The sequence below is a fragment of the Rhyacophila brunnea genome, unplaced genomic scaffold (assembly GCF_057557595.1).
Source record: "Rhyacophila brunnea isolate RB1 unplaced genomic scaffold, BYU_Rbru_1.0 scaffold_18, whole genome shotgun sequence".
In the NCBI taxonomy this organism is placed as follows: Eukaryota; Metazoa; Arthropoda; class Insecta; order Trichoptera; family Rhyacophilidae; genus Rhyacophila; species Rhyacophila brunnea.
In genome coordinates this window covers 34,812,576-34,840,495 of record NW_028232837.1, presented here as the reverse complement: position 1 = coordinate 34,840,495, position 27,920 = coordinate 34,812,576, and the positions used below count along the sequence as shown (strand labels likewise).

The 27,920-nt window shown below is 30.7% G+C and overlaps 1 protein-coding gene across 1 annotated transcript; it reads left to right on the top strand.

Moving 5' to 3' along the window:
* Window positions 1–308: 308 nt before the first annotated feature.
* On the top strand, window positions 309–27,920 carry LOC147073470 (uncharacterized). Its single transcript, XM_085945364.1, has 7 exons — window positions 309–744; window positions 9,287–9,479; window positions 12,836–13,886; window positions 18,642–18,975; window positions 20,521–21,162; window positions 22,404–22,568; window positions 24,326–27,920. Exons 2-7 carry the CDS (start codon window positions 9,308–9,310, stop codon window positions 24,413–24,415), a joined length of 2,454 nt encoding a protein of 817 aa, XP_085801490.1. The 5' UTR covers window positions 309–744; window positions 9,287–9,307; the 3' UTR covers window positions 24,416–27,920.

Below are 27,920 nucleotides of genomic sequence, written 5' to 3'. Positions count from 1 at the left end.
CTTATCCGGCCGGGGGGTCGGGCCTTAGGGGGCCACCAAAGATCATAGCCTAAGGGTCCGCTTCAGGATGTGGTGGCCATGATCATAATAATAATATTTGCAATCATAATTATTAATTGTATTTTGACCGTATTTTTTGTTGTCTAAAATTGACCACTCTCCAAAAAAACATGATTCATATTGCGCGGGATTTTTAATTTAAAAACTGACCGAGAACATAATACTTAATTAATTATTGTTGATTGTGGTTTTTCTTCTTTTTTTCTCTTCACCACAAACATGTTTTGAAGCTGAGGTACTTCGGATCTTCCGACCTCACGTGAAACTAAAATCGCAATGCCAATGACAGTGGAATTTTTAAAGTTCCCACTAAACGTCAAGTGAATAATAACCCAGCCTGTAATGGGTACAGACACGTATTACATTATATTATTATTACTTATGTATTAGTCACCGGGAACCCCCATTCACTTTCCATCAGATTTATCACAAAACTTAGTATGTTTCGTATAAATTAATTTATTTAGCTCCGAGTTATCGTTGAGGCACTACGCATAGTGTTTATAGTGGAAATTTTTGTACTAAAAGTCGTGCGTAAATAAAATTAAAGTGTCATCAAAAGTGGTGCTGCAGATTCCTACATTTTACGTAGTAATTCTAACTATCACAAAGATAAACATTGTTTATTTTTATTAATACATACTGTCGATCGGATGTGGTGATATTTTATCACATTAAAAAAAGGTGTGTTGTGTTTACATATTATATTATATTATTTATCTCTAGTGTAATTTTACTGGATTTATTTATAAATCGTTCCACGTTTTCACGAAAATTAAATAATGAGTATTAATTAACAAAATTTAGTCAATGAAAAAAGTCGACAATCGTGTGCGCAATGTGCTAATTTCTTATACCTACCAAAGACTTGAGGTTGTATTCCCGGTGAAGTCACAATACTTAACGTCATGTATATTTCTCAAATTATTGTATTTCTGTGATATGTTTTGCTGCTGTAATTGGATCTCGAGGGTTTTATTCTGATAAAAAAGTACATCATTTTATTTTAAACTTGGATTGTTTAAAGTCAGTTTTATTCATGAACAAAAGACTGAAAGCATTTTTGTTGGTTATAAAACTATCATTGATTAATGCATAGCCAATATATTTTACAAACTAATAACATTAAAGTTTCTTAATGCGTATAGACAAAAAAAAATAAAAAAATAAAAGATTTTTGTGCAGTAAAAGTTGAAACAATGAATGACGCTTCATGCATATCTCAAAAGGATTTTGGATCTATTTTAAAACTATCATTGAGTTTAATAGCTTTACAATTGTTATCATATCTACCATTTTTTTTAATGTTATTAATTTACAATGTTTATTTTGGTGCTATTATAGTACCCAATGCACCCAAATTTGAGCAAGTGGCTGACATCAATTTCTCGTAAAAACAAAATCTGTTAACACAAAACCTCCACTTCGTGGAAGCCCATAATAATATGATCCTATTAGGATCGGACATGGTCGAAAGAAAAATAGTACCCAATAATAATTAACTTTCGATAGGTAAGTCAAATATGATGGTATATTCTCGTAATATCAAGTACCTATAACTAATTGTTCACATTTTACGTAATAGTATTTTTACATCCCCGGAATTTCTGGAACAATATGCTTGATTTCTTTTATTGTGTTAACTGTCAATTCATGGTGGAACTGCATTGCATTATTGATTAATTTAATAATACGCAATTTTTTTAATACTTATTCCACTTTATTATTTAATAAATCTGGACCAGTTTTGTCCGCCTCAAAGGGACATTTTCAATTGAATAATATTTATAAAACAGGTATTTACCAAAAAAAAATCAAAAAAGCGACACAAATAATCTACCAATAATCATTAGACGTCCAATAGTACTTTGTCACTATAAGAATTAATTTAAAATGTCCTTCTAAGGTGGACGAAACTGGTCCAGATTTATTAAATAGTAAAAGTGGAATAAGTACTTAAAAATTGCGTTTTATTAAATTTATCAATAATATTCTTTATTCCAAATCTGTCGAATTTTATCACTCGTTCTTTAAACAGTCGATTAATAATCCAAATTACTACGAAAATATTATTTTTCATTAAATTTTAAAGCGGTTTTTCTGCCAAATAGAACGAAAAACACTATTTAAAAATTCCTCTTTTGTATCTCACCGTATACAATACATTAGCGTAATATTATATCATTTTCATCTTTGAACACACCACTAAGGGCCATGAGCTCTCCAGTCAATATATAACATACAACTACGAGGATTATATATGACAAGGATATTTGATGTAAATATACAAAATAGAATATTAACAAAACTCATAAATAATATACAAATGGGACCTATTTATACTACAATGAAAGACAAATAATAAGTCACAATTTCGAACAAGGTATGAGTAAGAAAAATTCGAAATGATAGAATTACTAAACGTCAAAATCATAGTAAAGAGTACACGAAAAATACAATAAAAATAAAATAAACGAAAATATCTAATTGACAATACCGGTTTCACGAGCGACTATGTATTATGAAATTTTAACGTCTTCATTGTATTTCTATACCTATGTTCAACGCATGTGATCTACGAACACATAAAACCAGTGGTGTGAGCAGGATTTCGTTATATTGAAACTTAGATACTTAATTATACCAAAGTACATTTTCTACTTAAATTTTAGATTCTTAAGTGTCTATATATGTTTTATATTATTATTAATATAATTATTGTAAACGCATTCAAACAAGTAACATGCATTAAGAAGAAATACACAAAAATGACAACCAAGCAAAACGTTTAAACGGCACAAATTATAAAAATATTATAAAAGAGATCATTAACCACTATTCTTCCAACTCCTATTGAAAAATTATCCGCGTTTTACAACCATCAGTTATTTCAACATACATAACAAATTCGTAAACGCAAGCTGCACGGACTTTTTGAGCTTAAAATGGACACATTGATCCTATTTTGTTTTTAGCATATATTGTATAGTAAGATTTTATATCAGTACAGATTTTTTGATGTGTAACCTTCACCTGAAATACAATAGATTCGTAAACTTTCAAAACATGTTAAATTTAAAATATCATGTAAGCTTATAAACCAATGTCTTTGTAAAAAAGAGCATGGAATATAAACGACATCACATGTATATACGTACACATTAAAATGAGGACTTACTTAGGAATAAGATTAACTAGAATAATATTATTGGCTTCCGCAATTTGACAGTGCACTTACGATACACGAATGGAAAATGGAAGTGAGTCTGGAAAATTCACATTTTCTTTTTCGTGTTTTTTAATCTATTGCCATAAACTTAATAACGACTGCTCAATCTGCAAACCGGCTAACTCCACTTGGGCAAATTGTTCAGGAAGGAGAAAAAACTTAAAAATTTAACTATCGAGCGGAATTTAACAATTCCAAAAATACACTTGTAGGTATTTTTACAAATAAGATTCACTATGAATTTATACACTATTTTAGCTTCCCTTTTATATATAAAGACAAATTATATAAAGAGCGGAGTTGTTCCTTTTACGATATTGGAAATTTAGCGCATGAAGTTGGCTGTTTAAAGTTTAAAATTTTGAGTGAGCATAGAAAACATGCTTTACAACAAAATACCATCGAAATCTCAAATTAATCAAAAGTGCAGTTAGCTGGTTTGCGGATTAAGGAGTCGATATGTTGAAAACTGGTAAACGTACATTTCTCTTACAACAATCTGTTAAGAAGATTTAGGTTTTTTGAGATATCTTTAACAGTTTTTTTCACGCCATATATTGTTATACGTAATATATTAGTTCCCATAGAAAACAAACCCGTGTAGTTAGTATTATATTTTTATTAATATCAGACAAAAATATGATTCTCGTAGGTACCAACGACCCAAAGCGGATCATATTATTTCAGAAAAATACACCTAATTATTTTTAGTTCCTTCATAAAATGAATAAAAATAAACATAATAAGGTATAATTATTTTAAATAATTCTTTATTTCCACCTGCTGACGAGTTGGGGTTTACACGTAGCGGTATGAAAACCGGTTTTTTGTTTGAAATTATAATAATCATAACTGATAATTAATTGGCATCTTAGCAGTTATTATTTTCTAACGTTGTGGAATATTATGAAAACAACCATGACCACAGAAATATATTATTGTTATACAAATTCGTGACGTCATTATACGTATTTATCAATCCACTATCAGGGGTCATACAGACGCTCGAACGTGTATGACAGGCGGGTATGACTGATTTGGTCATATAAAACGTAGTCGCAGGTCGGTGTAATGATTTAACTATATCGGGTAACGCAGTGGCGAAGGGTGGAGGAGGTATGCTGTTAAGATCCAACATAAATAGTGCACACTAAACTTTGTCAGTCATACGTATTTTGAATTTCATTGAACTAAGACTACAATTTGCAGATAGTTTTGGCTAGTTTTTAAAAATTAACCTGCGTAAACCAAGCCATAATTGAAAATAGTCAAAAAAGTTGTCTATCTATAAAATATCCAAAATTATGCCTATTTATAGATAGATGAATATTTTTATCTCTTATGGTTTGTTTTCGGCATGTCTTAATGAATTTAAAAAAACTAACTTACAACATCAGCTGTAATATGTATTTTTAATTCAACTAAAGCAAATAAGTATGCCTGAAAAGGTGTCGGATCGCCCATAGCATACCTAAACAATTTTAGGCAGGGTTTAATTGACTTTTAAAAACTAAACAACATTATTTACAAATATTATATCAAATCTAAATAGCCTACCTCCACCCTTCGCCACTGGGGTAACGTAAGATGGCAGCATCATTTCACCGCCACCCCACCAAATCTGTAGTCATAAGGTTTGGCCTTATTTCATTTTAGGTATTTTTGTCAAAAAAAGTAATGCTAGTACATAATTAATTCTACCCTGCCGTTCGCAGGATCCAAAATGTTCGGTGTTTCGCTAAACAGCAAGTAGTATACATTTATTTTGGTCAGGAAGCAAATTTTAACCGAGAAACTCATGCATTAAGTCAGGCTATCTCTATCGAGCATCTGATTTGGTCAAGACGACCGAATCAGTCCGTCTGTAGGAACTTCAAGATAAAATTCCCTAAAATGAATTCTTTAAAACATAAAAAATACTGCTTATCTTGGAAAGATATTTATTTATGTTAATGTGGACAGAAATTTATTTGGCGACATTTAAATAATAAAAGTTTAGTTAACAAAATAGCAAGTCATTGCTGCCAGGCATCCGAAATTCTAAATTATCTAAAATCTCACCCCATTTCACCCCACTCTTTCCTGAGCATCACCATAATATTTATCAAGCAGCATTAGTCTTTGCGGTCCAGAATTCTGTCACCGTGCCTTATAATATACTGGCTTTGGTTATATTTGAATTTCATTTTCAAACTCGATTAACTTAAAACAAATAAAACAAATTTACAACAAGTTAGAACTGCAGTAGGCAAGTACAATAATTTAATAAAAATTAATGGTTCTAAATATTAGAAACAAAATATTCATTACCCACCGGAGATATTGGGATAAAATATTATCTTCTATACCTACTTGTGATAGCCCTCCATACATAATTAAAGAAATACACAGATTATATATTTTGTTCAAACCAATAAGATAGACAACGGTTGGATTAGCCGTTCCAATATATGATTTTCAATGCATTGCATTTAGTTATGTACGTCAGTATCACACTCGACTGATAACGGTTGAATGTAAACGCGCCATCTTATACAGCACCTCACCTCACCACTCCACAGCTGCTATCTGAAAAATTCACCAACTCTTGCTAAATTTTTGCAAATGCGTTATTTTTAAGAAATTTTTAATTTGTAACTTTGCTACGGAAACTTTTTAAGACATTACGATGTGATATCGAGACGAAACTCTTGTGTGAGTTAGAAAATACAATCGGACGGACAGAAATTTGTATAATATACAATATATTATATTGTGCCAAATTTTGTGTAGGTAAAATGCTGATCGAAATGCAAATATTTCTAAATCACCTAACAACGCTCTAATATTATAATAGAATAGATTTTGGACTCGCTGGCAATCGGAGAGCGAACGTCGAGCTGTGAACACGTCAATTTATTTCGTGATGGCGACGGGGGTATTAATTCTTAAATCGTGTAAAGATGACTAAAAACCGTTACCCATTTACTTGAAAAAGAAAACATGTCAATAAATATATTATTATTGTTACTGACGGCTTGGCGCTGTTGGTATAATTGTGAAGTATGCATAGATGGCACCATAGTTTTCCCTTTGGGATGGATTTTCATTCACCTCAGACAGTTTGACATTTTGCTGATTTGTCAGTTTTACGATTTGCAAGTCGTCACTGCCAATATAAATTTGGGGTCATATGCGTACTCTGTTCTGGAGTCTGGCCATCACAATATCGTCTGACACCAATTCAGACTGATAGGCCTAGCAGAACACCTGGCAATCGCCGATTGCTACCACTGACATTTTAATAGAATATACCTAATATGTGTATATATTGCACTTTTTCATTCATACTTATTTGTTTTCGTTGAACTAACGTTGTTGGTTAGTTTTTTATAATTCATTAAACCCTGCCTAAACCAAACAATAGTAGTTAAAATATTATTCTATCTATTAAATATCCAAAATGATGTATGATTTAATAGCATAATTTTAAATATTTTATGGACAGATACGTATTATGGCTTGGTTTTCCCAGGGTTAATTTGAATTTTAAAAACTAACCAACACCATCTGTAAATTGTAGTCTTAGTTCAATGTAAACAAATACGTGTAACTGACAAAGTTTAGTCTGAACTATCTATGGTGGATCCACCCTACCTCCACCCATCGCCACTGCAGGATAGTCTAATTTTTAATATATTTAGATTATTGCGTTATAATACGTTTTATTTATTCAATGGGGGAAGATCCCATTAGATTGAAAAAAATGTAAAAACTATTTCTCATAACGTCTTTTAAGATACTCGTAACTTCCACCCTGAAGCGGTGTGTCCATATGTTTTGCTTAAGAAGAAAAATGGTATTTTATTTTAAAATTCTTTAAAGTACTTAATATACTAATGAATAAATTCCAACATGCTAAATTTATTATTTAACAAATTATCTGGGTGGGGAAATAAAAAAAGTATTATTTTTATCATGTACAAAAGTGGAAAATGTAGCAGGTATCTACTTACATATTATTGTACCTAGTTGTTTAATAAAAATGTCATAATTGACTATAAGTATATTATATTTCACTTATAAGTGATGAATGATAAAATAGCAAATAACATGCATAATAAGAAGCATTATTGGAATTTTATTTTTATTGAGTAGGTATTAATAGTTACTAATGATATAAAAGAAGAAGAAAGGTTACTGTAATTTTATATACAATAATTATTATTATAAAAAATATAAACATCATTAATTTTTAATTACCTACTTGTATTAAACGTCACATAAATTTCATTTACCTACCTAAATGTAAAAATAATACAATTATTACTGAATCACGATAACTACCTATCTATTTTATATGGAAGTATGTGATACTTCGACGTTGATCTGACATTTATAGTCAATTTTTCAGGGGGTTCAAAAAACTGTTTTTGTCGGTATCAGTATTATTTTTATTTTTCAAGTGAAATGATTTAATATTAGTACTATCATAGATGTATGGAAATTGTAATGTCATATTAAAATAAATCAAGCAGATAGATAATATTTCTCTTTAGTTTCTAGGCACTTCGATGCAGATAGACACCATTATCCACGTCAAATTTGAACATTTTAGGATTTTTTTCGTAGAACAATAATATTTCCATTCGATCCGTCACCATTTTGTACAAAATACACCAATAACATAGAATTCGCCAAAACTGCAGATAGATACTATTGTCAGATCACCGTCGACTTACTATAATATTGAGAAGAGCGCAATATGTACCTATATAATGTAGTTTCTTATTTATTAAGTCTGAAATTATTCAATTTTTTGATAGAAGTATTAAAATTATCTTCATCTTACAATAAATGTCTCGATTGAAATTGATTATTATTCATGGGTGCTTATAGATAAGTCACATTTTTTCGATTATCCCTGCAAATTCTAAATTTGAATTCTGACACGTCAAATGAACTTTTTATAGGCGGTTTGCGAAAGAAAACAAATGACAATCATTAGTCTATTAGTTTGACAGATAAAAAAAACAGTGAAGTGTAGATTCGGGACTCCAAAAATTGAAGTGAATTCCTTTAATAATCAACAAAACGGTATTTAAATAAAAAAATCGGTGCGTTTTCCAAAATCCTTAGGAGATAATAACCAATAGAAAAAATCTTTTTAAAAAAATTATTCGTTGAAGATTTTTTCTAATGGTTATAAATATTTGCTCACTCATCATGTTTTCAAAATTACTAATGTTCAATAATTAGAATGTTACATTCTTAAATCCTGTGAATTATTCGTTGAATAAAAAAAAATAGTTAATTAAAAATTATTAGCCAGTTCAAGTAAGTCACAAACAAAAAATCTTGGAGTGATCCGTGACGTCGGTTAGTAATTAAATTAATGCCTACTTTGATTTAATCCTTTCTATGCCTCAATTAGTTAATTGATAGTAATTAACATAAGAATTGGTGTAATTAGGGCGTCCAAAGACGCTTTGGGCACTTAACCGGTTAAAATACAAAAGCCGATCGCCAAATAGTAGCTCAATTTGGGAAGCGCTTCAGTGAGTATTAAAAGGCCAATAGTTAAAATTTGTCGTAATTAAGTATTACTCCTTTAGCATTGTGGACTATGTGCGTGGGCGCGATACCCGAGAGATGCAGGTTCGATTCCTGCGGGGTATCTTATTTTTTTCAAAAAGATGATTGTTACCTATGATTGTTCACACGCAAAACTAAAAATCGACAAAGTAATAATAAAATTGTTGTAAAAATGTTGCTTTACGATAAAACATTACATCTTTATCGTATTCATAAGAAATTTCGTTTCCCCATAATTTGTTCGTTTTATGTTGAATTATCCGAGTTAGCCGAGTGTTATTTATTTATTCTTGCATATTCAACGAAACTCCGGTTCTGCGCCCCTACCCGCTCTGCGCTCTGCGCTCGCATACCCTTAATTACAGCACTGTCTACGGGATATTATACATATTTACTAATAAATATATTTTTTTTTCACAAAAGATATTTTAAAAAAAATACAAAATGGAAGCATGGACTAAGGATAAAACATCATGGGTTCTCCCAATATGTCTGATACTCATCGCAGCACAACCAGCTTCTAGCAACATCTACGAAGATTTTCAGTGTCCAGACACCCACAACTGTTCATGTTATACTGAAGCAGTAACATACAAGATAGTATGTCACGATGCAGGTATTTGGAATTTACTTGAGTAGTCTTCGTTTAAATTTGTTTAAGTCATAGAAAAAACTTAACAGGAGACCACATACTTACCCAAAGGTAAAGCAACAAAAATGATATTACTTATATGGTTTTTAAGTTCGTTGATTTCCAACAAAAATCGACTTAAGGCGATGTCTTTACCTACCAGAGGTACCTAGTGGAAAAATGCGAAGCTTGCAATTTGAGACATTTTTTTGATAATTTACAATTTCAACTACATTAATATATATGTGAAAACATTAAAAAGAAAAATGTGAATTTGTCCCATCTTATTATTCCATATATTTTATGGTCATATTATTCATTATTAAAATTTAGTTGATTAAGTTTTCTATGCTTAGCCTAAGAGATTTTTGACTAATTCATATTTTTAATATTTTTTATATTCATTTAAAAAAAACATTGATTTTTATAAAAATATAAATGTGTATAACTTAAAATTCTTTTTATTTATATCATATCGAGCATTAATATTGGGACCATGCCTAAATAAAATTTCATATAAAAAAAGGATTTCAAGTTATACACATTTATATTTTTATAAAAATCGATGTTTTTTAAAATAAATATAAAAAATATTAAAACTATGAATTAGTCAAAAGTCTCTTAGGTTTAGTAAGTATATAAAACGTCATAAACTAAATTTTAACAATAAGTATGACAATAAAATATAACGGTCCTGTGACAAATTTACATTTTATAACATTTTTTTACAATTGTAAGTTTATCTTTGACTTAAAATAAAAAAATATTTTTCTTTTTAATGTTTTCAGATACATATTTATTAATTATTACTACAGATGAATTGTAAATTATCAAAAAAATGTCTCAAATTGCAAGCTACGTATTTTTCCGCTAGGTGCCTCTGGTAGGTAAAGACATTGCTTTAAGTAATTATATCCAAATACCATATAAATATTTTCTCATTCACAATTAAGATTATATTTTTTCAAAATTAACAATATACATTTTGGGCGTTAAAAACTTCCTTGTTTCGCACAAAACCTTATTCACATAGAGATCCTTTCATATTATTCAGTTTCAAAAGAAAATTAATAAATGAAATATTTACCTTGAAAGCTAAAATCAATAATACAGTGTCTTTCAACCGGTATTATTATAATATACTCGTATTTTACAATCAACATAGATAGTTAACCATATTACCGGTTTATTGAGTTACCTGTTAGGTAAGTATATGCCGTTGAAAGGTAAGCATATACGACTTCCTTATTTATTTTGAGTTTAATAATATTTGACTACAATAACAAATTTTATCATTAGTGCTACTGAGAAATTGATATAAAATAAAAACACTTTATAAATTAACACATAGATAGATATTTAAAAAAATCCAATTTTCCCTATAGTTCATTTTTCCTATGGGTTATTTTTAACCACAATCTATAGACTTCCTGTGCACACGATATGAAAAAATAGTTTACCTTTTGAAATGTTTACTATCAATGTATAAATAATAATATTATACATATTAATATTATGTAGGTACGAGTATTATGCATTTCATTTAATTACAAATTAATCAAAGCTAAAGAAACCTAACCCATAATACGTACTATAATTCTGTATCTCAGAAGTCAAAAGTTATTCATTTTTTTGGGCACTAAGATAATATTATCTCCTGTTACAATTTCATATATTTATAGATTTTTAGATATTATGTGGACTACAGATCTTTGACTTGAAAAATAATTTTTGAAACAATCACGATCTTAGACCAACTTTTACCAACAGCATGTAGACAAAAAACGGGCATCTTGCCTTTTTTATGATATACAGAATAGTGATAAACAACATTAAAACATTAAATTTACATTAAAAAACATTACATTATACCACCTTACTAACATTTATACGTAACAAAGTAGATCGTTGTGTAAGTAAGTATATATACAAATGAAAAACATAATAATACTATTTATGTATAATATTATTTTCCATTCAAAATACCTGTTTGGGAATACAGATTTTAATATTTGCTTTTGCAACTAAATATATTTAAACATTTTCCTCAAAACATGTAGTAACTTGCGGTCGAAAAAAATTGAGACTAATCATTTTCTATGATTCCGTTTGAATAAGATAGTAAGAACATCTTCCGTTATTATTAATATCTATATATTATAGATTTCCAATTTTTTTCCTTAATACTTAATAAGGATGTTTCCCAAATATGGATATTCTGTTTAAAAGAATTATTGCTAGGTCAAATATGAAGGAAAATTTTGTCTTTTTTCGGACGGAAAATCGTTCATATAGTTATCAGCTAAAAAAGAAATTTTATAGTTAAATTCTATAAGAACCCAATGGTCTGATCTGGATGGTAGTGGCCGATTCCGAAGCCGTGAGTCACAGGTTCGGTCCCGGTTGTTTTCTGTAAAATAAAAATTTAATCCAGTGCAAAGACCCAAAAAATCTGTTCATTCCTTTGTGGAATTCCATAAATGCTTTTTTGCATTTCATAAATATTTTACTTTAAATTTTATCTAGATTCTAAAAAAAGCATAGTGGTCTATGTGCGTGGGCGCGAAACCCGAGGGATACAGGTTCGATTCCTGCGGGGTTTCTCAGTTTTTTCAAAATCTATTTTCTATTGGTTATAATGTATTTTCTCAGAAGTGTTTTCAAAATTATGTATGTTCAATAATTAGAATGTTACATTCTTAAATCTTGTGAATTATTCGTTAAATAAAAAAAGTAGTTAATTAAAAACTATTAGCAAGTTCAAGGAACCTACAAAACTAACATATCTTGGAGTGATCCGTGACGTCGGATAGTAATTAAAGTAATACCTACTTTGATTTAAAATACAAAAGCCGACAGCCAATAGTGGCTCAATTTAGAAAACGCTTCAAAGAGTACTATAAGAGCCATTAGTTAAAATTTGTCATGATTAAGTATGGTACCTTTAGCATAGTGGTCTATGTGCGTGGGTGTGAAACCCGAGAGATGCCAGTTGGATTCCTGCTTCCATTTCCTGATCCACTTGTAGGTTATTATGTTATATAATGTTTGAGGCTTTCACGGTTGTTTTTTATCGTAGTAGGTTTTTGGGTTTCCGCCGTGTGTCCTTCTTCCTTCTTTACTCGACGTTTCGGGCTCATTGCAGAGGCCATTATATCATATCATCTCTTGATAATGGCCTCTGAAACGAGCCCGAAACGTCGAGTAAAGAAGGAAGAAGGACACACGGTGGAAACCCAAAAATCTACTACGATGGTTATAATGTATTTTCTCAAGTGTTTTCGAAGTTGTGTGTATTAAATATTTAATTGTTTTAAAATTAATATTCATTGAATTTTTAGGTGTTCAACAGTCCGAAATTGAAATTGGCCCTGGAAATAATGTAAAATTAAGATGTTTCGGTGAAGAAAACAGTAATTATGCAAACATTTCATTACCAATCATAAGACCAAATAGGAGTTGTGAATCATTTACTTTTTATAACTGTCCCCTACCAGATGGATCTTTGGTAGATGTATTATATCAATTAGGACTGAAAAAAGTCCAAAAAATTATATTTGTAACGGACAGAAGAAAAGAATTGGTTCATTTTAAAAGACATCATTTTAAAGGATTGAACGAAGTAACAGGACTTGATTTGTCTAACAATGGTATTGAAAAAATTGCTGAAGATATTTTTGATGATATCAAAACTCTTAAAACATTGAATCTGGAAAATAATAGAATCCACCTGAGCTTTGGACATTTTAAAGCACTTCCTGATCTTGAATCACTGAATTTAAGTCAAAACAGACTGCATTATATTCCATCAGGAATTTTTAAATACTCAAAATCATTGAAAGTACTAAATTTGGGCCAGAATTATATTGGAAATCTTACAGATAGTACTTTTGAAGGTTTAGTCCATTTAAATAATTTAGATATGAGTTCAAATAAGATAAATACGTTACCAACTGAAGTATTTTACAGTCTCGCTAGACTGAATAACTTGAACTTGTCCGGAAACCACATCAACACGTTTCCAGATGAATTATTTATGAATAATGATAAATTGGAAATTCTTGATCTTTCTTACAATGAGCAAGCACTTATGAAAATTCCAAGTAAACTTATTCATAGTCTGGAAAAACTCGCAGTTATTAACTTAAAAAAGTGCATGATATCACTACTTCCGGAATCATTCTTTTGGAATTTAACTGAGATCAGAAATATATCTCTCAGTGGGAATATGTTAAACAAAATAGAAGAAAACTTACTCAGAGATCAGAAGAGTCTTGTTTTTTTGGATTTGAATGATAATGAAATTAAAAAAGTTGCAAACTTGGCCTTCAGAACGTTAACTGAACTTGAAGTTCTCAAAATGGACAACAACAAAATGAGTCACATTTCTGAGTAAGTTAATTATAATTTATTTTGTATTTTTTTTATTTTGATAATTTTTAATGAGTAGTTATCAGTTTTAATGAACATTGGGATAGGTTTGGTGGTTTTATCATAATGATGATATTTTACAAAATGTAAATATACATAATTATAATATGTTTATCTTTTCAATATATTCAGCGATCCTTGGTACATTTCATGATAATTTATAAAATAGGTTATTTGGTATTTGGGCATTTTCGCCAAAGTTTGTACATTGCGTTTTTGGCATGTCCCATGACTTTGATTGATTTTTTCATAGTTATTATATTATAAAATATTGGAAAGTTATGTATTTTTAACATGCAAATTTAATAATTTACTCTATTCGATCAGTTAAATACAACTATCTGACCTGTATATATTTTTAATTGATTATTTAGATCGAAAGGTAGTGTGTTTTTACCATGTCCCACCCCTAAATTCAAATAAACAAAGTCTGATTTCGTCATTAATTTTGAGTGTGTAAAATTAAATTCGTAGTGTCTTCAACAGCTTACATTATATATTTTTGGAAAATATATAGTTTTTCCGTAAATTTGTACCAATATTGAAAAAAATCACGTTCAAAGTGTGTCCCAGGATATTTGAAAAAGTGGAACTCCACATTCCGTTACCACGATTTTAGCATGAAGGCGAAACATTTCCACTATAAATATGTTTTTTTTAATGTAGCAACACTTTTGTATAATACTGATCGCCATTTACAATTTAAATTGTTGGTGTGTGTCGGTATCGCTATCGGAACAGGTTGCATTCTGTGTTGGTCATTTAAGAAGTTCCACTACTGTTACCACGATTTATAAGGTAAGAAATCACATATTTCTATTTTACATACTATACATATGGAGCTTATCTTTCATACTACAGATATAATAAAACATATCGCAGGTTTAACAATAAAACTAAGCTAAATTTTGGCTTCAAACACTTCTGAAACAGAATCCGTTACTTCCATTCCGAAACTATATTGGTGGTAACGTATATGTGGAATGTAAAAGTAACGAAATGGAATGCATAAAGTTGGGTTTACAGTGTGTGTTTAGTTCTTCATAGATTATAAAAAGTTTTATTTTGTCTGTTCGTATGGAAAACAAAAATATTTTCATTAAAAAATATAGAAAATAACCTGACTATATAATAAAGATTAAAAAAGTATGTGATATGTCTGAATACGCAAAACTAGCGCAGATAAAAGTATGGAGATAAAAAAAAAAACAACAGAAGGAAAAGAAAAAACACAAGACTGAAATAATTGCGAGACAGGCACTGGCTCTGTCATACTCTTTCTGTTATACGCCACCAAAATTTTAAAACTTCTCCGTACATTTTATGTATGAAAAGGTATTTTTTGTCACGTTTAACAGAAATGTGTACTCTATTAGATTTAATACCTGGAACTGTAGGTATTCGCGAAATGTCAGAAAAGTACGTCTTGATTACAATCAACCTGTATAGCTACATTTTATGTTGATGAATACAAGTAAATTTCAAGACAACATACAGTCGAACTTGGTTATTACGAGGAAGATGGGACCGATTGAATTTTCTTATTATAAGCGTTACTCGTTATATCAGAGAATAGGAATTTTTAAATGAGCATGTCACATTACACAAAAAGTCGAAAATAAAAAATTTGGAAACCATCGTAAAAATCCCCGAAACGAGCATGGCATTCATAAACTACAAAAGAAGTTGTTTATTGTAATTAACGCTGGTAGGTACCTACGGACTTCACAAACCTTGGATTTTTCAACCATATGCGTGGATACTTTTTTATTATTGTCGGCGAAACACCAATAAGGTAGGTACTTAGACACTTTACTAGTGTCATAAACGTAATCCGACCCCGGCGGCATCCAATCGGATTTTATTGCTTAGGGTCGAAATGTTTTAAAACGATCGACACATTAACAGTATTTTAGCTCGGTATATCCGATAAGTTGCTCGTTATAGCAGTGAAAAAATTAAATGTATGGCGAAAATCATAAACCAAATGTCAACAAATGTTTCGTTATTACATCCGAGATCTCGCTATGTCCGAGATCGTAATAACCGAGTTCGACTGTAATTATTTTCGTAAAAGTTATATACTCCGTGCCGCGCTAGGAACTCGCGTCCGAATCCCTTGCTGATTTTTTTTTTCATATATTGTTAATTTGCTTAAAAATATTTTTTATCTGAGTTACAAATAATATAAATGCCAAATAAAAGTTATGGTAATGTATAGTGTGTCAAAATTATTACCTACCTTATTTTACAAGTATTGTGAAATTTATTATAAAATATGTCTATTTTAGTGATTAAGTTTGATTTGTTTTGTTATTTTGACGCACGTTGAATATATATGTCTATCAAAAAATTCAAATAAATTTCATAAAACAAAAATTTGTTTTTATGGTAACATGTAACTTTAGCTTTACAAATTACACTCCGTTACCATTTCGTTCCATTCCGAAAATGTCCCCAAAAAATTTGAACGTTAACTATTTTTCATTTGATTATTAAATAACGAAACTTATTTATTTTTCCAATAAAATTTAGTAAAAGTGATTATTGTCTTTAAAAAAATAGCAGAACGAACATTGATTGGTTTTGTCAAATACTAAAGGAAAAATGCTCTGCCATTATAGACATAGGGTAACGGAGGGGAACGGAATGTGCCCAAGAATTAAAATTCAATAATATTTTTTGACTATTTGTAGTTTTATTTTTAAGTGTATGGTTTATTTAATCTGATAGAGCTCTTTTAAGTGATAAAAAGTGTCTCATTCATGCTTTAAAAGCTTAGTTTCGTAGTCACGGAACGGAAACTTATTATGCCCAATTTCATAATAAAAATGATATAAATATTGTATTAATCAATATTTTGCTGAAAAATTGCTATCACCAATTCAGCAATAGAACAAGGAATCTGCTAGCTATATAAAAATGGTTAATTTGAGTGAAAAAATAATATTACCCAAATTTCAAACATGTACAAACTTTGGCGAAAATGCCCATTTACCACATATAGATATTGTTTCTATGTAACTGTACTCACTTGTATGAAGGGATTGCAATACCGGTATTTCAAAACTGGTATTCAATTGTTTATTGATACCGAAATACCAGTTTCAAAAATCCAAAATACCAGTATTAAGAAAGCATACACGTTTATGTTTTTCGCAAATGAATTTAATGTTATTTTTTCATTAGTTACTACTATATTGTATATTAAATTTGGTGTATAAGTTTTATGCTGCCAGAATGAAAATATATTGAATTTTAAACCAAAAAAAAAATAAATATTAAAATAGTCACTCAAATATATTTATAGAATTGTCGCTATGAATTAACATATTCCGAAAACGAAAATATTCGTCGCAAACATTTCCAATTCTATAACTATTCATCCAAAGTTGACAGTACCTACATCCAACAAACGTTGAATTTGCGATAGATTTTCCTATCCCCGGACTAGGTACTAGGTAGGTACAGTGAAGGTTTTTGAAATTATTATCTTTGAAAAAGTTATGATCATTTTGGATTGGATGATTTTTAAATTCTGACTTTAAAAACATCTAATGAGTTCATTGACTCTAACGTTAAAGGTACGTCGGGTCTTTCCAATATATATATACGTATATAATCTGTGATATATGTGATGCATAACAAGTGATAACCCATTTATTTTTATACTTAATATCTTCCTAAAACTATTAATTAATGGATTATTAATTTGTGGTATGATTTTAGCAAATTTTACGTTCAAACCAGATTTTTAATGTTGTCATGAAAAGATCTGAAATACGTCACCTAAGCAAAATGCACAATTATAAGAATTTTATTAGTACTTTCCGTATTGACTTTTCATATACATTCTGTATATTATATAAATATAAAACAGTTCAAATACGGAATACTAAAATGGATGTTTTGATAGATAAAAACCCTCTCAATGAACATCATACCCGATCTCAAAAGGTACCGCATGCCACCTGTTAGGTGTATAACTGTAGCGTCCCGACTGAACTCAATCCATTGCAGGCCTCGGTAGAAGGCACATGGTTATTTCACAGTCACGCACACAGGTCCAAATTAACATTATATATAATCAAATCCCATTGTAGAATTGTTTAATTATGTAGATCACCAACTGAAACACACTTGGACAATATATTTAAATTTGTTGAATATAAAAGCGCATGTGTACAAGACAAATATTTACTCTCAGCAACACAGTTTCCACATTCGATACCAAACTTTTATAGAGAAACAACTCAAAATACCTTTATCTAAGTCTAAGATAATGGCGTTGGAAAATGTTGCACACATTTTCATTTTAATGTTGAAGCCTTGATTTTTTTGGTAAATGTGTCTATTTTTTATTTAGTTCAAATGAACTTAGTAACGCACAATGGAATTTTACGGTTTAATAAATAATCGACCTAGATATTCATTTTTATAATTATTGAATTATTGATTTTTCTCAGAAAAAGTTATTCGATTTTATGAACGTTGAAGAAATTTTTGATTTTATTTTGTTGAATTATAAAGAAAAGACCTGTCTGCATTGAATAGCATTATTAACTCAAAACCTTGAAATTTTTAGTTGTTTCCCTATTTATTTCGGTATCGAGTGTTTCAGTAGTTGGTGACCTACATAAGCAACCCCTTATAGCTAATGAATGCATTTTCAATATACTTATATAATATATTATTACATCAGGATAATATTTTCAGGAAAATCTTCGAGCATCTCATTTCGTTAAAAGACCTATCCATGAAAAACAACAATATGAGAGAAATTGATACTTCAGCATTTATAGCCACAAGAAACATTGAAAATATAGATTTGTCCCATAACATGTTGACAATGGCGGAAGGTAATGAATTACTCGAATTCGCGCACCTGCGAGAGATTATCGAACCCAGATCACCTTTCCATTGCTTAGGTAAACTCAAGCATCTAAACCTAAGCCACAATTGGATATCTGAAATATACTCTGACTGGAAATACGAACTACTAGATCTGAAAAGTTTGGACCTGACCTATAACAACATCTCGTGTATTATGGTAAGTTTACTATCATCAAATACTATAGATCACCGGTTTTTATAGAGTGAACGTATTGTGCGTAGCCGCTTATAATTATTGTATTAATTTACGAGCTGAATTAGTACCCGGTATTGCCAGGACTGATTAATGTTATTTTAATATTTGGTTCAGGTAATAGGTCTTTGCCTTTATTTTGAGATACAATCAAGGACGCTCACTTTTTTGCATTATTTATCAGGAAACCAAGCATAATGAATCTATTGGCGAACGTTTCAAATAATTGATAACATAATCAACAAGAAGTTAGTTTATTCAGTTTATATGAGGACCCATGTTTGGTACCGATAGTGTAATCTGTTAGCTATGTCGTTTTTTAGATACTTATAACCTAACAAACGAAAACAGACAGACACTACAATCTGATGATGAACAGAAATACCTATATATTTCAGTAGCGAAGGGTGGAGGTAGGCTCTTAAGATTCGCCGTAAATAGTGCAGATTAAATTTTATTGGTCATAAATAATTGTTTTTATAGAACTAAGACTACAATATACATATGGTGCTGGTTAGATATTAAAATCAATTAAACCCAGCCTAACCAAAACCACAATAGTTTTGGTATACTTTGTGCGATACGACAAAATTGTGCATACTTTTTCATTCATACTTATTTGTTTTTGTTTAATTAAACATACATGTTATTACACAATATATCGTTGGTTATTTTTTTAAATCCATTAAGGATTGCCTAAAACAAACTATAAAGCCTGTATGACATTGATCTACTTTAAAAGCTGCTTGTTGGCGAGTTTAAAAGCGGGCGAGTCAGCTAATGCCATTGTGATGATGACACACAAAACTTTCAAAACGTTGAGAAGCCAACAAGCTAGCGAGTTGAAACCGTCATTTTTGGTACAGTTTTGACAAGACGTATTGAGTAGGTAGTTGGTTTTTTTACCGGGAGATCGCCACTGTCGCTCTACTGCGCAGACGCATATCGGCCCACACGCCAGCGTGTAGCGTGTAAAGTAGACCGGTTTTCAACTTTTCTCGGTAGATTGTTTACAATCTGCTTGTTAGCTTATTCGATGATGACATTGAGCGAGTTTACAAGCAGATTGTAAATTCGCCAACAATCAGCTTGTAAAATAGCTCAATGTCATCGAGCCATAATAGACAAAAATATTATTCTCTCTATAATAGTAAGGTATGTATGGTTTAATTGCATAATTTTATATATTTTATAGATAGACGAGTATTTTTTGACTATTATCTATTATGGCTTGGGTTTCGCAGGGTTTAATTGGATTTTAAAAACTAACCAACACCATCTGTAAATTGTATTCTTATTTCAATTAAAATAAATATATTACACTATTTATGTTGTGCACTATTTATGTTAAATTTTAACAGCCTACCTCCACCCTTCGCCACTGATTTATATAGATATGGAATACCTCGTGCTATAAAATCAGTGCTATTTTAATATAATTTCAATAATGAAATAAGAGTCACCTAGTCTTTTTTAATTACGTAAAATATTGTGTTTTTATTCTTTTAGTTTGGAAATTTGAACTTCCTTTCCAATGGAATTATAGTCGACCTACGATACAACAACATTTCAACGATAGACTTTAAGTTGGCTGACCATTTTTATCAGACTGATACTACTGATGACGTGGCATCGTCAACTACTTCACCAAAGGTATTGATCGACAATAATCCACTACATTGCGACTGCCTACTGTACGGATTTGTACGATACCTCGAGGGAAAACTAAGCCCCAAAGTAAAAAATATCGTAAGAGTGGAAGCTGGATCTGCACAATGCTCTACGCCAAGCGAACTGTCAGGTAGATTTTTAAAAGACCTGAAAGAAGAAGATATGCTATGCCCTTTGGATGAACCAAGAAGCAGTTATACGAAAATGTGCCCTGCAAATTGCACCTGTTTCGTCCGAGTCTCTGACAAATCCATCATTGTAAATTGTTCAAATTCCCAAGCCAGATTATTGACAGTGACACTGCCGAATGTTGAATCGAATAATTTGAATTGCACAGAAGTCCATTTTGAGAGAAATCATCTTAAAGATTTGTCATTATTTTCGAGCAAAAGATCAACGTTTGATCAAATTACTAAGTTATTCGTAGCAGGAAATAATATATCTTATTTGAACATTGAAGATATTCCAACACGCATTGAGGTGAGATATTTTACTTTTTATTTTTATACTAGGTACTCAATGTTTTATCAGGCTTCACATTTATTATAACTAACTAACAAATAATCAACGATCACGCCTTATACTGTTCCTACAATGACTTCTCAAAAGCGTTTGACAGAGTCGATCACGAGACCCTGTTGGAAAAACTCCAACTAATTGGATTGTCCGATCGTTTTATGCAAGTTATTCGGGAGCTATTTTAGGAATCGTCAACAATATGTATCGCACGGCGTCTATCAGTCACTGACATTCAATACATATTTTTGTGGTGTCTCTTTTTCTCTTTTTTATATTTTCATTTTTATTGTTTTAATTTTTTTTCTATATAATAATGTTTCATGTCATGTTGTGAGCGTCTTAAACTTATAATTTGTAATGTCCACAATATGTTAAATAATGAATTGAAATTTAAATAAAATCTATATACCTACCTATCAATATCTTTTTCCGATTTAAAGATAAATTTAAATTGAAAATTCATAATTTCAAAATACCTCAGATATAATATATATAATATAAGGTATATTATACCTTCTAGAAAAAACGCGGCATGGCCCTGTAACCACTGGATTCGTGTCAATGTGATTTACCAATTAAGCTGCAGGCGTCCTAATTAATTACGATGAAGTTAAATAGTGGTTCTTACAATATGAACATGTTTATCAAATTGCGTTAATGTTGGCTTGTGTTTTAAATCAAGTGTCATAATTACTTTCCGAAGCCCGGATCACTCCAAATTTTAGTTATAACGTACTTGCACTTGCCAATGATTTAATAAACTGTTAATTTTATTTAATGAATAATTGATTAGTAAATTTAAATATTTACTAAAATAAGTTAATGCTAAATCTCCGGATTGGTGAGTTTGCATCGAGATTGTGGACATTTGAATACATAATATTTCTCAAGTTACCATTTTAATTTTATTTTTAAGAGCTAAAAAACCTTCCACTTTTTTTAAGAAAAAATCACAACACAAACCAGGAAAATGTCCACAAAGCAATATGTTCCCTATCTCTAGTCTCGTGGGCAGTTGGACTTATGGACACATAGCTTGGTAGCGACTGAAAAACACAACAATGGAAATGATGAATCAACGTCCTTTTGCTGCTGGTGTATTTTAACATGTTCGCACGTCGAATTGACCGCGATTGTGAAGATTTAATACCTACCTGTGATCATTTCTATAATGCTAATATATATTTTTTATATTTTTTTAGCATCTGGACTTAAGTAACAACTTACTAACATACATAAGTCGCGCAGTGGTAGACACTTTGAATAATTCTTCAAGCTTGAAATACTTTTGGATTTCTGGAAATCCCCTGCAGTGTGCGCCGGAAAATCTACCGCTTTTTTCATTTCTAGAAAAGAATTATTTGAAGGTAAAATACAGAAAAAAATCATATTATAATAGGTACACTTACACTTGTGTGTCATTGAAACACAAGTGATGTCATTGAAATTTCAAAGGCATTTTGTTATATCGATGGGTTAATCAACATAAATTTTATCGATTTTTTCCATGTTCGATCCTATTAATAATATGATCGTATGGGCCTCTGCAGAGTGGAGGTTATATTAACTGATTTTTATTTTTGCAAGATTTGGTTTAACAAAAAACATGTAAATTTTTGCCAGGCTTGAGATTCATGCCCGAAAGCAATCACCTCTCGGCGATCGTATTATTATGGACAAAACACTCAAGTAGCGAAGGATGAAGGTAGGCTGTTAAGATCCGTCATAAATAGTGCACATTAAACTTTGTCAGAAATGCGTATTTGTGTTTATTGAACTAATACTACAATTTACAGATTGAGTTGGTTAATTTAAAAAAATCAATTAAACCCTCCCTAAATTACTACTAGTTTTGGTATATTTTGGGCGATCCGACAAAATTGTGCACACTTTTTATTCATACTTAATTGTTTTTAAGAATTAAGAATCCACATTATACATGTTGTTGTTCAGTTTTTTAAAATTCATTAAGCTCTGCTTAAACCAAGCCACGATGTATAAAAATATTATTTTATCCATAAATAACCCACACCACACCACATGTAAATTGTAGTCTTAGTTCAATAAAAACAAATACTTATAACTGACAAAGTTTAATGTGCACTATTTATGTCGGATCTTAACAGCCTACCTCCACCCTTCGCAACTTGAGTGTTTTGTGTATAATAATACGATCGCCGAGATGTGGTGGGTTCCGGACGTTTGAATCCCAAGCGTGGCAAAAATTTACATGTTGGTTTTTTATCGTGTGTTTGGACCCAGAGTATGAGAACCCTTTGCCTTTGGTATGTATTATGCTTAGACTATAGATACATCTAGACGCCACCCGTTGCATTGCTAAATGAAGCTGCGTGTCTTGCGTTTGGTTTGTGAGCGAGCAAACGCATTCGTCTAAAAATGTTCGAGACCATAGACCATTTCGCTAGTGCTCGCCCAAAGTGCTCGCACTAGACGCTCAGAATTAAAATATAATTTTCTATTTTTTTACGTTATATAGTATTTTTAAGCGGTCAAAATGCAACCATTAGATAAAGATATCTATAATTTAAGTTATTTTAAAGAAACACTAGGTCACTGATATTATAATATATAATAAAATACAAATAAATTATCACGAACATGTATCAACTTACTTATAAAACGTAATACCATCTTCTTGCTTATCAGTACGGCTACCACATTTTAAGACAACACAAAGAACCATCTTTTATACTTAATCAACCAAAAATATTTACCACTGACTTTATGTTTAACATAAAAAATTTCAATTTTAGCAACACGAGCTCGCAAGTTGTCGACGCTATGTGAAGCATTTCGCCCCGATTTAATGGCGATACTTTTGGAAACTGGCTTGTAGCTAGTAGACCTTTTATCTTACTCTAGCACGTGTCGCAGAGATTTTAAGGGTGCCGAATACTTTCTCACTCGCACTCATGCATCGTTTTTGTTCAGGCCTTGCTCCGGCGTCTTTTTTACTTTACAAATCATATAATTTTTGACAGGATTTTTTCATGCCAAATTGTTTCTTTTCTTATCCCGCATATTTTTGTTGACGAGAGTTGGCTACAGAGGCGTAGATAAATAATAATGTCAATGAATCTAATTATTTTTTCTTTCTTTTCAGGTGAAAGATTATAACAACATTACCTGTGCTGATGGGAAATCCATGTCCAATTACATGAAAGAACAATCTCCATCAATAATCATAACATGATCAATAATATTCACTAAAATATTATAATTTTTAATACACTAGGAAATAAGCACCTAGTGATAAACTGAAGTATTTCATCGGCGTACCTATATTGTGATAGGAAAGACTATAAAACAACAAAACGACTGAATATCTATGTTGGTTGTAAAGTTATTCGACAGTTAGTATGTGTTGGTTATCAGTTCTCAGTTTATATTTATATATTTTTATTTATATTAAATATTTATTGGATGAACAACTGTGGATACTCACACAGTGGCGATTTTTTTACGAAGTAAATGAGGCGATTACTTCTTTAGAGAATACGAAAATCTTGAAAACATGCGTATTTTTCTGCAATCTGAGCGTAAAAAATCATGCAATTATTACAATCGACCTAGGGGCGGCAGGTTATATGAAAGTATGGTGAAGCAGGCTAGTATGGTGAAAAAGTATGGTGAGGCGGGCTGGTAATCAATTTGCGGCAAAATTTCCACGTTAACAATATATTATATGAGTACGTTATAATGACCAAAGTAAATCCTCAGTGATGCCTTGATTTTTTTTATCGCGTCGTTATTTCTCGTAAGTTATCGGCTATTGTTGGCCTGCTTCATTCGGTTGTATGAGAAAGCCGATTCATTGCCCCTCTTTTTATTTAATATCTCTATGCAATTGACTAATGTACTTTTTTGATACGCAAGGGTAGTTTATTTTACAAACTGACGCTGTAGTGCATTGAACCTCCTAGTTTCCAAAATCGCCAATGTACGACAAGAAATTGCACTAAAGTATGTACTAAACCTAGTATTCTATCAATATACTTGAAATTCCACCGTATACGTTTTATAACTTTGCACTTTTACTACGCTGATACGCTTCTTTGCCTGATTACCTCGCATAATATTAGACCAAATGATATTAACTTGTATTAATATGTGGTAATTAGAAAATAAATATATAATATATCTTAAAAAAAAACAATTTTAGAATATATAATATAGCGAAAAGTTATGAAGTGGCAACTCTACGCAGTGCTATTAAGTACAGTGACGTCCCTAGGCAAAGTACCGCCCTTAACCAGACTTTTATTTTACAACGTTTTTCTTAGTTCGTATTCTTATTTGTCTGGTGGTTCTTTGTCCGGTACAAATCTTGCAATCGATTTTTAACTAACTTTCCGAATAGCTAGGACATATTTTGAAACTTTTAGAATATATCAGAACACAATGCTAATGTATTTTTTTTAAAATACTTTTAGCCATCTTTAAGTAGAATTGAATTCATTTTCAGTTAATTCTGTTTTGTATGAAAAGCTATTTCGACACCATTATTGGTTGCTATTGGGTCTGGGGTCCTAGCAACTAAATTATTAATAATATACATTACGTGAGTTACTATGGAAATCAATATGACATGTCAAATACTAATTTTTTTGATCGTTTAAGCTGGTCAAGTCAAGTTTATATGGTTAAACAGAATTTAAAAACGTTGTGTATAAAAAATTATTTTTATCTTGTAATTATTTAATATCAAATTGTCTGCAAATTTGTGAAGTTAGTTTAGGTTAGGTTAAGTAAAGAAAGGACAGATTCTTCTGGCATTGCGGCCAAGAAGAAATCATTTTGGAACGGTGTTAGTGCCATTTGAAAGTAACCATACCATTACCGCAATGAGTCGCCTGCACTGCTAGAACAATTTGACACCACTCTATTTGCTTATTTTATTTGGTCTTAAATAGACAAATATACAAAAAATCTTTAAATTGGCATAACTACACAACATCCACTGAGAATTAGATCATTTCCACGAAACCTAATCCAAACAGTGAAAGTTTTAGATACATGGAGGTCTATGATGATGATAAGTCTGAAGGTACCCTCGTGAAAATGTTGCCTGTGTGGTAAACAGCCGTTACAATATCTATTACAATAAAATTCGCAAAGCTTGACTCGCCTACCGCCACGGGGCGTCACTGATTAAGTAGCACAAATACTGGAGTGAGACCGACGTTCCATGGTCTCGCGGTCTAAGGATTTACGAACTGGAAAATCCTAAAGCTTCGTAATTTAATGACGATGATAAAGATACGGAAAGGTCCAGTCAATACAATTATTGTATTATACTTGGTGATATACATTACTTTCATTTCTGGAATATTAGCGCGAAGTAGGATCTAGACAATAGATATTATATCTTATTAGTAGTTAATTACACAATTTTATTATTTATGTTAACATTCATCTAGTATTAATAATTTATATAAACACAATATATAATTAGAATAATTTAATTTGGTTTTATTAGTATATTGTAAATTAATTATACATATTTACACAATAATCATTAAAATGTATCACTGTACTGAAAAAAATATAAAATTACCTTCATATATTATTTATTATTCATTTAACTTAAAGTGTCTTTTACCGATTTAATACAAATAAAGAGAATATTGCATGTAAATATCAATACGAAATAATATAATTATTAATTATATAATTATACACATTTTACAATATGCAGTACCTTCACTATAATAATAAACCGAGTGCAAACCTGTCCTTTTATGAGGTCGTGGGTTTTGGGTTAAAATCCCAGATCTGAAAAAATCATTTGCGGGTTTGGAGCTGGAGCATAGACCTGGTTGAATACGTGGCACACATGTATTTCTGCCTACATGAATAATAATTATTCTGTTGAGATTCTGCACATTTCATTTATTTATTACTCATTTTTATTGAGAGTAGATAGAAAATTCACAACGTATATTGATACAATGTTACAAATGACTCTAAATTACTCATTGGAGATTTTAATTCACGAGCCATCTCTTTAAAAATGGAAAACACTTAATATGTTATAGCAAGGGGGGGGGCAAACTGCGGCCCGCGGGCCGAATGTGGCCCGCCGGGTATTTTTTTGCGGCCCGCCATTATTAATTGTAAGTAATTCTGATTACGAATAACTTTTTTATATTTTTTTAGAAAATATTGACAATAGATTAAAATTTGAAGAATTTGTTGTTTCGTAAATGTATTATCTCAGTACGTACGAATGGAAAGAAATTTCGGATTGTAATCTCGCCCTGGATGTAGATATTGTATTTAGATCAATAGGATATTGATAGTGTACCGACAGAGCTACACCTTGAGATTATTGATCTGCAGTGTGACACTGATTTAAGAGAATTGCATTGTCGTGAGGAAATCTCCAAATTTTACAGTCCCCTTTAATTCAGACAAATTCGACCAACTTAAAAATTATGCAAATTATGTTATTTTTGGATCAACCTATATAATTATGTGATCATGAACCTAAATGAAAATTCTTTACGATCAAATATCTCCGATGCCCATTTAGAAGCAGTAATTTTGAGAATATCAGTTGCAAAATTAATACCTGAATTTAAAAAAATGTTCAAAAGTGTAAATGTTTCATTCTTCTCATTAATTGTAATGTTTATTTTTCGTGATAATAAAAATAGTGTACTAATATATAAAAATGGTATTTTACTTGCGGCCCG